Below are 14,935 nucleotides of genomic sequence, written 5' to 3' on the forward strand. Positions count from 1 at the left end.
AAAACTCAGAAAAACCACTCTTGTATATTTAACATTTTCATCTTTGAATTGCCTTGTGGATGATAATTAATTGATATTAACTTGCATTGTATCATACATTTACTAGCAAAGAGAAAGTGAATCCACTCAACTGAGAGTCATTGAGATTTTTACAAAACAATTGAGATCTAATATGCTTTGTGTAATTTGAGCCTGTTTTAAGATTTAATGGTTGTTGTTTGTTTATACCTTTAGGAGATACAACAGCAAATTCTGCAGCAAAAACACAGTATGATATTACTTGAGAATCAAATAGGTTGTCTGACTCCTGAACTCTCTGAATTGAAAAAGCAATACGAAAGTGTCAGTGATTTATTTAATACCAAAAAAAGTGTTTTACAAGATCACTTTTCTAAGTTATTGAATGGTGAGTGCAACATTTCTCTTATTTTGTTTCTGGGACTCTTGAAGTATGAATATAGTACTATGAACACAAAGGCTAATCTAAGCCTGACTTGGAGATGGTTTGCACAGACTACATTTAAGGAAATAATAATCAGATAAATCTTTTGGGAGCAAAGACTGATTTATGCTTGACATAAATAACATCTAGTTCTTGCAAGCTCCAAATCTTTATTTCTTTCTTGAAGGTAAGTCACCAAGGTCCTAGTGTTTGACCTGCTCACTGTGGTTGGTGAGTCTGGGGAAATACTGGTGCACAAGCTGTCCGGGCAGTGGCTTTGAGTATCCTGTATGCTTGGACGTTTGGTATAGAAAATACACTACAATTATTTGATTAATTGTAGTAAAAATACTGGAGGCATAGAACTGTATCTAAATAAACAGGGAGGCTGAGCGCGGTAGCTCACGCCTGTAATTCTAGCACTTTGGGAGGCCGAGGCGGGTAGATTGCTTGAGCTCAAGAGTTTGAGACCAGCCTGGGTCTCAAACCTTGGTGAAAGGTTTCAGAGTTTATTACCACTTTCACGATGATGTGTATCTATGGCATGGGAAACAAATTTCAAAATCTCTCACTTTAACAAGATATATGAAGTCTTCCTTGAATGAATAGAACTTTTTTCCCCCCCTGCAGATCAATGCAAGAACTTTAATGATTGGTTCAACAACATTAAAATGAACCTTAAGGAGTGTTTTGAATCATCAGAAACAAAAAAGAGTGTGGAACAAAAGCTACAAAAACTTTCTGTAAGAGATATATGTACATTTTTTTAATAAAAATTTCCAATACTAAAATACTGAAGGCATAGAACTCTCAATAAATACGGAGACTGAGTGCAGTAGCTCACACTTGTAATCCTAGCATTTTGGGAGGCTGAGGCGGGTGGATCACTTGAGCTCAAGAGTTTGAGACCAGCCTGGGTCTCGAACCTTGGTGAAAGGTTCACTAAGTTTATGGTGAAGCCTTGTCTCTACAAGAAATACAAAAATTAGCTGGGGGTGGCAGCAAGTACCTGTAGTCCCAGGTAAGAGGATTGCTTGAGCCTGGGAGGAGGAAGGTGTAGTGTAGTGAGCTGAGATCATGCCACTGCACTCCAGCACTACAGCCTGGGCGACAGAGTGAGACCCTGTCTCAAATAAAAAAGAAATAGAGTAATAAGTACTTTGACTTACTAATATTTTCACAGAAGAGATAATATTCCCAAATAACTTGGCCTCTTCCCAAATATTTAAGACTCTATTTACTGGATTTGTGTACAAATGGCTTACAGAATTTCTACTTTTACACATATTCTAAGATGCTGTTTAATTTAGTGTCCACTAGTGAATTCAGTTGTGTTCAAATCATATTTGATAAAAAATAAAGACCTAATTTGGACTTTAAAATCCCCTTTCCTGAAAGAGGAATTTTGACTTGTTTATACATCTTTTCCCCATTACATTTCTTTTAAAAATTGCCACTGAACTTCAGTACATTTCTGGTTGGAACGTGGTGGAGGATATCCTGAAATGAAAGGCAAGAGTTCATGGGGGCGTATGAAAGGCCTATGGTACCCTAAAATCTTGATCACTTTAATGTTTTGAAGATAAGTTATGTTCTTAAGCTTATCAGTGGCACTAAATGTTCCCTGTTTAATTCCTTGCTTTGATGTGCCATTCTTTACTGATAGAATCACCTCTCTTCTCTTTTAACAATTTGAAGTCCCATCTTTTTTTTGTTTGCTTGTTTGCCTGTAATTTTCCCCATTGCATGGGCCTTAACAATTGATACCCAAACCCTGAAACATAAACATTGAGATAAAATTCTAATTTGGGCAACGTTAAATACAGAATACTGTGGAGAAGTTGGACACAGCCAGGATAGGAAAATGTAACTTTCCTGGTCTTGTTCCTGCTGATCTTCCCAGTGGCTCTGTGTTACTTTGCTTGATATAATTCCTTGGAAGTCGGAAGTAAATGTAAATGTACATGTGCATTCTAGAACTATTATAAATCATCTGCCATTGGAGATAGCCACATCTCCATCACCCTTTTGTATAGGATCTTAAGAAGGTGGAATGTCTGTGTGCTGGTTTGGAAAAGTGTTGTGAGGGTGGCAGAGACCACATTCAGACTTACCAGGAGATTGTAATGGACTTTTTGTCTTTCTGAAGGATTTCTTAACTCTTGAAGGAAGAAACAGTAAAATAAAGCAGGTAGACAGTGTACTGAAGCATGTGAAGAAGCATCTGCCCAAAGCACGTGTGAAGGAGCTAACCAGTTGGCTCGTGGGTCAGGAATTGGAATTAGAAAAAATGGAGTCCATATGCCAGGCTCGAGCAAAGGAGCTTGAAGACTCCTTGCAGCAGCTACTGAGGTAGGAAATAAAGGTGATATCTAAATAACATGTTTTCTAACCATATCTTTATTTGTACTCTGCCTCAGCACAGAGAGCACTGGGATATGCAGTACACACAAATTTCACACACAAAAGGCGTACTTTTCAATCCAGGTTTGGTGCTAGAAATATAAAAATTTGGGGAAAATCTTCACATTATCTAATGTAGCAAAGATTCATGGAATAGTCCGAAAAAAGTTTTCTGTTTGTTTCCTGTTCTCTATGAGACATTTGTGTGGTTTTCTTTAATACTATAGAACCCCACTATCATATAGGCTGTTATTTAGATTTTGTTATATTACAAATTAAATTCTCTCTAAATTATATCAAACATATATTATAAAAACCTGGTTGAGTCACAACGTTTGTGCCATCCTTTTCTTTGGTATAAACACTTTTTGCTAATTTTGTATTTAAACATGGGTAATGCTCTTTTAGACTCCAGGATGACCACAGAAACCTGAGTAAGTGGATGGCTAATCAAGAAGAGAAATGGAAAGGAATGGAAGAATCAGGGGAGAAAACTGAGCTGTTCTGCCAAGCTTTAGCTAGAAAGAGGTATAGCTGATCTTGTATGAAATATATTACCTGGGAATATGGTTTCTTCCATGGTATGGTTACTCCTATACACTTTAAATGGTATTTGGAATTTACAGTGAACAGTTTGAATCTGTGGCCCAGTTGAACAACTCTTTGAAGGAATATGGGTTTACTGAAGAAGAAGATATAATAATGGAGTCAACATGTTTGATGGATAGATACCAGACATTACTGAGACAACTAAGTGAAATCGAGGAAGAGGATAAGTTACCACCCACAGAGGACCAGAGCTTTAATGATCTTGCACATGATGTAATTCATTGGATAAAGGAGATTAAAGAGTCCCTTATGGTTTTGAATTCATCTGAAGGCAAAATGCCACTTGAGGAAAGAATCCAAAAAATCAAGGTATAACTATGGAAACTAAATTTCAGAAATCTGAGTGAACTCTAGTTTTGAAAAGATTTAAAGGAAATCTAAATGCTTCTTAATGGAAAATCAGATCACTGTGGAATGGTTGAAGAAATTCAGATCACTGAGCTTACAAAAAAGAAGGGTTGTGACGAATCTAAAATTATTTTGATGCAAATGAAAGAGAGAAAGCATGTTCTGTCTTAGAGAGAGCAGTGCCTATTGTCCATCTTCACTGAGTGCAGAAGAATTGAGATAAAGACAATGGATCAGAGCTGCTAGTGGAGGGGAGTTTGCTGGGATGTCAAAAGAACATATGTCAGTGTAGCAGAAGCATCAGCAATGTCGAGGCAGGGGAATTCTTCAGAGTGGATATGGTTCATAAAAGGTTATTAGATAGTGGACGGGGGAAGCAAGGAAGTCTCAGGCTCCCTTGGGCTCCCTTTTTATCTAAGGGAGATTCAATAAACAATTTTAAAAATTAAAATTTATAGTAAATTAAAAAATTCAATCACTAGATAAAAATACAGGGGACAGAAGCACTTGTGCTTAAAAAGAACTCTAGGAGAATTGAAATCACATTCGTTGAAGCATTCTTAGAGAAAGAAATGGTCAAAAATCGTGAGCTCTTAAGGTTGGTGAGACTTAGTAAATAATCAGTCATCTGGGATTATATCCAGACGTTTTCCCAGAGAAAGTGAGAATAAGAATTAATTATGTCATGGTAGAGAAACAAGAGTTGGCATGAGGGACACTGCATTTTCCTATGGGAAGTCATAAGTCAATGCTTAGGTTATAAAAATGTCTTGTCAGATTGTTATCATAACTCTCCATCCATAAATAATAGAGTGGATAGGAAGAGGTTTTGCCGGGGTTTTGGGGGCGTAAAGGAAGTATTGAAAATCTAGAGAAGGACAGGAATGCAGTCAGCTCAAACTGACAAATATTTATGGAGAACCAACTGTATATAATGTGAAGAGAGATATCTTTGTCTTTTGGGTACATATGAAAATGAAAAGATTATGTTGAAATATACATTACAGATAGAATCTCTGTATGAAGCTTACAAATAAAGAGATACCATGTAGTATCTCTAAGTAATGCAAATGACATTATGAAATCTCTTTTATGTAATTCAGGAAATCATTTTGCTGAAGCCTGAAGGGGATGCCAGAATAGAGACCATCATGAAGCAGGCTGAGAGCAGCGAGGCCCCACTGGTTCAGAAGACCCTCACTGACATCAGCAACCAGTGGGACAACACACTCCATTTAGCTAGTACCTACCTAAGGTAAAGGGCTTGCCTGCACCACTTGCATCATTTCCCATTGCACAGTGAAGCCATAACAAGTATGTTTTGTCTGCCTCCTGGGTTTGGATATAGTATCTGCTGGAGAGAAAGTCAGTAATGTCAAGGACATCCACAGTGTCAGAGACAGAAACCAAAACCAGACAACCTCGTTATCTGCATGGTATCACTGTAGAATAATTAATGCTCTTAAATATTTATTTTAAGAAATTCTTAAATATGTGAACATTGATAAATGTTGGCTGAATCCAACGAATGTAATTCTAGTGAAAATTCTTAATTCATATCATGTCTACAATGGTACATTTTAATATTTAGAAATGTGAATTTTATGTTTTGTCTGAAGAGCCAATCAGATCTTAATTTTAAGCTATAGAAAGCATAAACTAGGCCGGGCACGGTGGCTCAAGCCTGTAATCCCAGCACTTTGGGAGGCCGAGACGGGCGGATCACGAGGTCAGGAGATCGAGACCATCCTGGCTAACACGGTGAAACTCCGTCTCTACTAAAAAAATACAAAAAACTAGCTGGGCGTGGTGGCAGGTGCCTGTAGTCCCAGCTACTCGGGAGGCTGAGGCAAGAGAATGGCATAAACCTGGGAGGCGGAGCTGGCAGTGAGCTGAGATCCGGCCACTGCGCTCTAGCCTGGGCGACAGAGTGAGACTCCATCTCAAAAAAAAAAAAAAAAAGGAAGCATAAACTAGTTAGTTGGTTAATATGCTGAATGTTTATTTTACTTTGTGAAGAAGTAAAATATGGGAAAATATAATTACTTTAATAGAAACTGTTGGGACTTGTTTGAAATCTAAATTATTAAATATTCTCTGGTCAAATTATGTAACAGAAAACAATTATTTTTTAGTAATACTCCAATACTTTCTGTCTTGGTTTCTGAGCTAAACAGTGTTATTTAGAATGTTCTAATATCAAGAGTGTCTGGCAACTGTGTATATTAGTGTTATTTTAATGTTTATTAAGATGTATGTTACATAATACGCAAAATGCTAGTCCATTTTGCTAAATATCATTTCATTTATAAAATATTTTGTGAAATTTAGCCATCAAGAAAAGCTTCTACTAGAAGGAGAGAAATATTTACAAAGTAAGGAAGATCTGAGATTAATGCTCATAGAACTAAAGAAGAAACAGGAAGCAGGTTTTGCTCTACAACATGGTCTGCAGGAGAAGAAAGCTCAGTTAAAGATTTACAAGAAATTCCTCAAGAAAGCACAAGATTTGACATCCTTGCTAAAGGAGTTAAAATCTCAAGGAAATTACCTCTTGGAGTGCACTAAAAATCCCAGCTTCAGTGAAGAGCCTTGGCTGGAAATAAAGCATCTACATGAAAGTCTTCTTCAACAACTGCAGGTGAGATGGTCAGAATAATGCTTTAAATGATTGTTCTAATTACACATAAGTATGCAAGACATATGTGGAACTTTCTGTTGTTGTTCATTTTGTTTTGTTTTATTTTATTTTATTTTTTGAGACAGGGTCTCTCTCTTTGCCCAGACTGGAATGCAGTGGCATGATCTCAGCTCACTGCAGCATCAACCTTTGTGGACTCAGGTGATCCTCCTGCCTCAGCCTCCCGAGTAGTTGGGACTACAGGCATGCACTGCTACACCTGGCTCATTTTTGTATTTTTTTAGAGATGGGGTTTTGCCATTTTGCCCAGGCTGGTCTTGAAATCTTGGGCTCAAGCGCTCCTCCTGCCTTGGCCTCCCAAAGTGCTGGGACTACAGATGTGAGCCACACCTGGCCTGTTGTTCTCTTGGTAAACTGAGAGCTTTCTAATTTAATTGATCTTGTTTATTTATTTTTTTGTTTGTTTGTTTTTAGAGACAGTGTCTTGTTCTGTCACCCAAGCTAGAGTACAGTGTTGCAATCATAGTTCACTGCAGCCTCAAACTCCTAGGCTCAAGCGATCCTCCCACATCAGCCTACCTAGTAGCTAAGACTACAGGCATGCGCCACCACACCCAGCTAATTTTTTTATTTTTGTAGAAATGGGGTCTCGCTTTGTTGCCCAAGCTAGTCTAGACCTCCTGGCCTCATATAATCCTCCTGCCTTGCCTCTGGAATAGCTCAGATTACCTGCATGAACACCGTGCCCAGCTCCTAATTTATCATTTTTAGATGAAAATCCTAACTCTCAAGGATGGAGGAATAAATCCAGCTCATTTTGCTGTTGTATTATTTGATGATGATATTATATTCTCTCATCAAAATTCCCCTCTTTAGGGGTAGAATAGGTTAAGATTTTTCAGGCATCTCTATGAAGGTAACAGTGTCAGTATTATCCATCCATCCGTCATCTATTGTTAGTAGTTTATGTCAGTTATCTTATATCCACCTTCTTATCAGTGCCCCTCCCTCAGCTCTTCCTGCCTGATCTTCAGTAAAATAATTACGAGGTAGTCTGGGCACGGTGGCTCACGCCTGTAATTCCAGCACTTTGGGAGGCCGAGGCAGGTGGATCATGAGGTCAGGAGATCGAGACCATCCTGGCCAACATGGTGAAACCCCGTCTCTACTAAAAATACAAAAATTAACTGGGCATGTGCCTGTAGTCCCAGCTACTTGGGAGGCTGAGGCAGGAGAATGACTTGAACCTAGGAGGTGGAGGTTGCAGTGAGCCGAGATTGCACTGCTGCACTCCAGCCTGGTGACAGAGCAAGACTCCATCTCAAAAAATAATAGTAATAATAATTACGAGGTAAAATGTCAGCTTGTCCTGAGGGAGTATATTCTTTTAATAGAACTGTTTATAATTTTTCGTACACTGAAAGCCAGATGCCATGTAAAGATTGCCTGGGTAAGAAATCCTGCTTGTCCAGATAGCAAAAGTTGGGCGGGGGTTAAGATAGACCTGTTCTTCTGTAAATTGTTTAGTAGTTGCTGCTCTTTGATCAGCTGTGGTCATTGTATTTTCCTATCCCAGGGAGAGAAACTGAAGGTGGTTTTACTTTTGAGTTAGGATTACATTTTCCTAACACACAAGTTTGGAGTTTGATATTTAAGACACGAATCTGAGATTAGTTTGATCTCATATGGTCTCATTTCCAAGTGTGGAAATTGGTAGCTGGTTTTATTGCAAAGGATAATTAAGGAAGCTACTTTATCATGAATGTTTGGGATTTAATGATATAATTTGTAGCTATTTCATTTTATAAACATCTTGACAAATAAATTATCTTCATGAAGGGGAAATGAAGGCAAAGAAGTATGGAAAAAACAAATTGTTTTCAATAAGAGTCATTTTTGGCTGGGGGAAACGGAGACTTTGCATGAAATATCTCAAACTCTAAAATCATAACTCTAATTTATAGCCCTATTCCTGTTTCAAGATGAAACTTGTAAACAGCTATTTATTAATCATTTAATTATTTTGTGAGTGAAAAAAATTAGAGAGAAATAGTTTGTAAATTGTCTGTGGCTTTATTTTTAGGATTCTGTGCAAAACTTGGAAGGTCACGTTCGAGAACATGATTCATACCAGGTTTGCGTCACAGATCTGAATACCACATTGGATAATTTCTCCAAGGAATTTGTCAGTTTTTCTGATAAGCCTGTGGATCAAATAGCGGTTGAGGAAAATTTGCAGAAACTGCAGGTACTAAACAGTGTCCAGACATGATAGACATTTAAAAAAAAAATCAATGTTAATTACAACGTAATTAATCAGTGTCCTCTGTCAGAAATTCCACTGGTATTCAGAAGACTCTTAGGTAATTAAAGCTCTGACCAGTCATAATAAATGAGAATGTCTTTCTTTAGTGGACAAATCCATTTATAATTTGAATTGACCCTCACTTGGTGGGCCCTCAGAGACAGTTTTACCCACTAGACTGTAGGACCTTGAAAGGCCTGTATGTTACTCCTTTATGTAACTTCAAAATCTATCCTAGTACTTGGCTGTTAGTTGGATGAATGAATGATTGAGTGAATGCTTCTTGTGTAGCCCATTAGGATAACGACTGATAAATTGTACATCGTTCACCTGGATTTATTCTAGTTCAAAGTAGCTGCTGCAGTACCTCAAATTCCTTTTGAGTCTAGAGTTTTAAAATTAGTCATATTTGTTTACACATTTATTAAATATTGATTTTCTGCTATATTTAAGATAGTACACTAGATGAATTTCTCATCAACATGAAGTTTTGCTCTGAATTTTAAATATTAGCATTAGATTCACATGGGTACATTCTAAATGATTATTCTTTTTAATACTTTTCACATAATAGGCACCTATTATTCAGTGTTTTGATTGTATGACAAAGAGATATCTTGAACAAAACATATGTATTCAAGGACTATCTATTGATTGCCTCCTGTGTTGTAAGAACTGTGCTGTGAAAATTTTCTAAATTACTTGTTGCAAACATTTTAGTATCTTAAAATACCTATTTGAGAATTTGATCCAAGATGCAACATGGGTTTACATTTTGCTCAAGTTTCTTCTGTGTGATACAAGTTGTTAAGTTTTTAAATATTTCCACTGGTGAAGCAAGAGTACTCTGTGATTTAGAAAAGTCAATTAACTTTTGTGGCAATTGAATGGAGATATAACAATCTTTTCTCCACTCATAGGAACTAGAGAATAGACTCAGTTTACAAGATGGCACATTAAAGAAGATTTTAGCTTTAGCAAAATCCGTCAAGCAAAATACATCTTCAGTGGGGCAGAAGATTATTAAAGATGATATAAAATCACTTAAGTGTAAACAAAAAGATTTGGAAAACAGACTTGAATCTGCTAAGCAGGAGATGGAATGTTGTCTCAACAGCATTCTCAAATCAAAACGCTCAACAGAGAAGAAAGAAAAGTTTACTCTGCCACGCAGAGAGAAGCAGGCCACTTCTGATATGCAGGAGTCTACTCAGGAATCAGCTGTAGCGGAAAAGTTGGAGGAAGACTGGGAAATAAACAAGGTAAGTGCTTGTGATTGCACTTTCAAGACAGTGAGTCTGAGAATGAAGAGGTATTTGGCTCCGAAAAGAGGGTCGTGAATCAAGCATTCTGATTTCATAATTAAATCCTCAATGTCCTGGCTATTTATGAAGCCTACTTGTAAAAAGAGCTCTTAGAAAATTGTCCAGGATTTCAGTGGTGAAATATTGCTGTTCAGTCTGTTAAAATGTCAGTCATCAATTTAGGTTTGTTATTCTCTCTGATAGATAATCAGATGCCGTTTCTTGGGTCAAGAGCCCAAAGGCAAATTAGAAAAGGCAAAAGAAAAGAAAATGTGCATTACCTATTTTCCCAGGAAAAAATCCAAAATCCCAATTTTTGGGGGGTTGCTTTCATAATGAAATCAGAGACTGTTGGAAAGGATAGTTTCTTATCTTTTTCTTCTTGTGTTAACCCTCTGTTGTTAGATCACTTAGTGTGAGGATAGCAACATTTAGGCTCCTAGTTTTCCCTGGGGAGAAGAAAAAAGAATGTTTTCTTGTTTTCACTGTAAACAATCACATGGATACATTTCTTGTGGCTCTTAAAGTGCTTTTTCATAGGTTACAGATTGAAATGGGAATCGCACAAAGAGAGATCCAGTAAACTATATTTGAGAGGATCTCCCTGGCACACAGCTTCTCGCAGTCAGGGTCCAGTGGGACAATAGTGAAGGTTAGAACATTCAGGTATGAGTTCCCATCAGGTTTTTAGGGAGTACGTAATCAACATGAATAAAGAGAACATGCACTTTTATTTTCTCCCTAGAACAGAAATGCATGAAAGATTAAAGGAACCAGGCAGGATTTTCTAAAAATATGTAAAACAATGTGAAATGCCTATGGAGCATTTCTCTATGAGGAAAGTTTTTTAAACAAATCCCACAGTGTTAGATAATGCTAAGGAAATGTGTCAGGCCGGGCATGGTGGTTCACATCTGTAATCCTAGCACTTTGAGAGGCCTTGGAGGATCCCTTGAGACCAGGCTGGGCAACATAGCAAGACCCCTGTCTACCAAAAAATAATAGTATTAATAACCAGGCATGATAGTGCATGTCTGTTAGCCCAGCTCCTTGGGAGGCTGAGGTGGGGGATCACTGGAGCCTAGGAATTTGAGGTTACAGTGAGCTGTGATTGTGCCACACACTCTACCCTCAGCGACAGAGTGAGACCCTATCTCTAATCTTTGTGTTTTGTTTTTTTTTTCTGAGACGGAGTTTCACTCTTTTTGCCCTGACTGAAGTGCAATGGCGTGATCTTGGCATACCGCAACCTCTGCCTCCCGGATTCAAGCGATTCTCCCTCCTCAGCCTCCCGAGTAGCTGGGATTATAGGCATGCTCTACCACGCCTGGCTAATTTTGTATTTTTAGTAGAAGACAGGGTTTCTCTAATTCTTTTAAAAAGGAAATATGTCTTAGAGGATTAAGGGATCAGTGAGTGATGTTCTTGATGTTGTATGTGTGAAAGAAACTTTTAAAACAGTATTTAAATAGCAATAGATAGGCAAGAGTTAGTGACTCACACCAGTAATCTCGGCATTTTAGTGGGCTGAAGTGGGAATATCACTTGAGCCCAGGAGTTTGAGATCAGTCTGGGCAACATAGGGAGATCCCATCTCTACAAAAAATTTAAAACTTAGCTGGGCATGGTGGCTTGCACCTGTGTTCCCAACTATTTGAGAGGCTGAGGTGGGAGGATTGCATGAGCCCCGAAGGTTGAGGTTGCAGTGAGTCATGATTGTGTCACTATACTTCAGCCTGGGCAGCAGAGCAACACCCTGTCTCTAAATAAATAAAATGATAAAGTCAAAAAGGAAGGAATAAATACCTGAGTACTTTCTTTGAGATAGGTTGTATAAGAGGACACAGTCCTAACACATGAGCTTGCTAAAGGGAGTTACTTGCCTAACAACTTTAAACTAACTTCCCAGATCCATTTTGACTGTGAACCCCCCAAAACTCAATAGAAGATCATAATCTAAAAATAAGAATTGTTGGCCGGGCGCGGTGGCTCAAGCCTGTAATCCCAGCACTTTGGGAGGCCGAGACGGGCGGATCACAAGGTCAGGAGATCGAGACCATCCTGGCTAACACGGTGAAACCCCGTCTCTACTAAAAAAATACAAAAAAACTAGCCGGGCGAGGTGGCGGGCGCCTGTAGTCCCAGCTACTCGGGAGGCTGAGGCAGGAGAATGGCGTGAACCCGGGAGGCGGAGCTTGCAGTGAGCTGAGATCCGGCCACTGCACTCCAGCCCGGGCGACAGAGCGAGACTCCGTCTCAAAAAAAAAAAATAAGAATTGTTTTTGGCTGGGTGCAGTGGCTCACAGCCATAATCTCAGCAGTTGGGGAGGCCGAGGTGGATAGATTGCTTGAGCCCAGGAGTTCGAGACCAGCCTGGGCAACATGGTAAAACCCAGTCTCTACAAAGAAAAATACAAAAATTAACCAGAGGTGGGTGGCACATGCCTATAGTCCCAGCTACTTGGGAGGTTGAGGTGGGAGAATTGCTTGAGCCCAGGAGGTTGAGACTGTAGTGAGCCAAGATTGTGCCACTGGACTCAAGCCTGGGTGACAGAGCAAGACCCTGTCTCAAAAAAAAAAAAAAAAAAAATTAAGCTTTTACTTAATCTTGAATGATAAGAGTTATTGATAGTTTATGATACAAATTTAAGGGTTATTGATAGTTTATGATACTTCATTTAAATGTTTTTTTCAGGGCAAATGGAGGAATTGAAGTCCTCAAATAATTTTCATAAGTCTAGATACAGATAACTAGTTTTTATTCTCTGGTAACCTTTTGTTTCTTTATTCTTTTGTAACATGGCTATTTTTCTGTATCTGCGTGACTTATTTTCTCTGAGTACTGGCTGTATTTACTTGTATGTAATATCAGAGTATGTAATATTATATAACATTATTCTGTTAAGGTCAAGAGCAGTTTTAAGGTTGAACAGCAACTAGCAAAAGAGATCAGATGTATGCTTAGATGAATAAAGTACATGTATAATGTGACAAATGACATAACTGTGTTAATGACTTAAGCTGGATTCTCAATATGATGAATACATAGGACACATAAAGGCACAGTTTACTGAATTATAAATTTGATATAAAATCATTGTGATAGTGAAAATAAGCACTTTAGTCATTAAAAACATTACTTGAGACCTGTTTTGTGCTAGTCATTCTGCTAAAATATGAGGATATAGTTGTCACAGCTTAAAATCTAACACTAATTAAATAGCTAATTAATACTCACTTCACATGCCTTTTTGAAATCCGGAGAGACTTTTATCAGATTATTTTGAATAGACTCCAGAAGAATTTTTAGTAAGTTTTTATTTCTTTTATTTTTTCTTTAATAAATGTCATTAATCTTAGAGTTTTGTTGAAAATGTGATGGCAGTTTCCAAAAATTGCAATCATAGCCTGTATGTATTTGAATCCATTGCCAAGAATTTCCTTTCAGATGAAATGCAGGTGATTTTGTAGATCTGGACCTTTGGTTGACCTTTTCTTTAATATTGGAAATGTTCAGGCAGACCTAGAAACAAAAGTAGTTGCAAAATTCAGTATGACAGGTATTTGTGCTTATGATTCAATACCATACTGCATATTTTTATAGATGCGTATTTCTGAATTTTTACATATGAGTAGGCAGAAGTACCTTCCGTCTCCTCTTTCCTGTGTAGATTAAGTGAAGCAACAGATTAGGATATGGTAAAAAGTGAAGACTGTCAAATCTCTTAGAATTTTATGTGTCCACAAAGGGAAATGCTAAAGAGGTAAAACAGGGAAACTCATACATTTCTATATTATTTTTTCCTAAAAAATCATAATGCAACATTACAGCTTATCTGGTATCGAATGATCTTTCTTGCCCCATCCTTCCAAAATAGCAACCTACGTGACATAATTGCTTTTTAAAAACTGAAAACCTTTTGTCTGTAATTACTTCTTTGATTTCCTTATCATTGGCATGATTGTTAGCATTTCTGAGTTGATTTTGTTCTTTTCAGAAGTTTCTGAACATTTCTAATTTGATGTTTAAGACGGCATTTGTAGATAAATCTTGGAAGGTAGATGATCACACATGCAGGCAAAATGTGCAGAGCTCTACCTGTGGGTGAGTGAGCCAGAACAAAGCCTGGAGTCAGAACTTGAATGAGAAGGAAACTACTTACTGGAGAGTTTTCAATCCTGGGGTGAATTATGTCTATTTCTGATGTTGTTTATCCTGTTAACTCAGTAGAAAAAAAAGTTATAACAGAGCACATAGTTGGGCCATGTGTCAGCTACAGTGTCCTACTTTGCCCTTTCTGGCCAGTATGTAAATCGTGCATCTTACTGCAGAGGTATTTTCACAATCCAAAATTTATTCCTTAATGGGATAAACAACTTACATAATGCATGTTTGTTTGTTTTTTTCCACATGCATTTGAGAACGTGCTCCAAAGTTGTAAAATCTCAGGCTGAAAAGACCTTAGAAATTGTCTAACCTAACCGTTGTATTTCAGGTGAGGGAATTGGAAGTCCAGCAGAGTTAAGACTAGAACCTAGGCATCCTTTATTTATTTTTTATGAATTTTAGAAACAGGGTCTGGCTCTGTCACCCAGGCTGGAGTGTAGTGATAGTGCAGTCATAGCTCACTGCAGCCTTGAGTTCCTAACCCTAAGCCATCCTCCTGCCTTAGCTTCCTTAGTAGCTAGGACTCCAGGCATGTACCACAATGCCCAGCTAATTTTTGTATTTATTTATTTATTTTTTGTAGAGACTTACTATGTTGCCCAGAGTGGTCTTGAAGGCATCCTATCTATATTCAGTCTGATGCTCAGAACTTTACTATTTCATTTTACAAAATGTGTTATATGAGTGGAAAATTCAGATCCAAAAAAGTTTGAGG

General features: G+C 37.9%; 1 protein-coding gene across 2 annotated transcripts in view; it reads left to right on the forward strand.

The window, feature by feature from the left end:
• Positions 1-14,935, forward strand: part of SYNE2 (spectrin repeat containing, nuclear envelope 2) — a 396,555-nt gene that overhangs the window by 173,820 nt on the left and 207,800 nt on the right. For both annotated transcript variants that reach the window (XM_011961973.1, XM_011961974.1), the window contains exons 37-45: positions 235-406; positions 1,073-1,185; positions 2,592-2,794; positions 3,254-3,373; positions 3,472-3,763; positions 4,906-5,057; positions 6,134-6,443; positions 8,527-8,691; positions 9,669-10,010. In XM_011961973.1, the coding sequence (XP_011817363.1) occupies positions 235-406; positions 1,073-1,185; positions 2,592-2,794; positions 3,254-3,373; positions 3,472-3,763; positions 4,906-5,057; positions 6,134-6,443; positions 8,527-8,691; positions 9,669-10,010 (1,869 nt within the window). The remainder of the gene's footprint in view (positions 1-234; positions 407-1,072; positions 1,186-2,591; positions 2,795-3,253; positions 3,374-3,471; positions 3,764-4,905; positions 5,058-6,133; positions 6,444-8,526; positions 8,692-9,668; positions 10,011-14,935) is intronic.

The sequence above is a fragment of the Colobus angolensis genome, unplaced genomic scaffold (assembly GCF_000951035.1).
Source record: "Colobus angolensis palliatus isolate OR3802 unplaced genomic scaffold, Cang.pa_1.0 Scaffold57, whole genome shotgun sequence".
Taxonomy (NCBI): Eukaryota; Metazoa; Chordata; class Mammalia; order Primates; family Cercopithecidae; genus Colobus; species Colobus angolensis.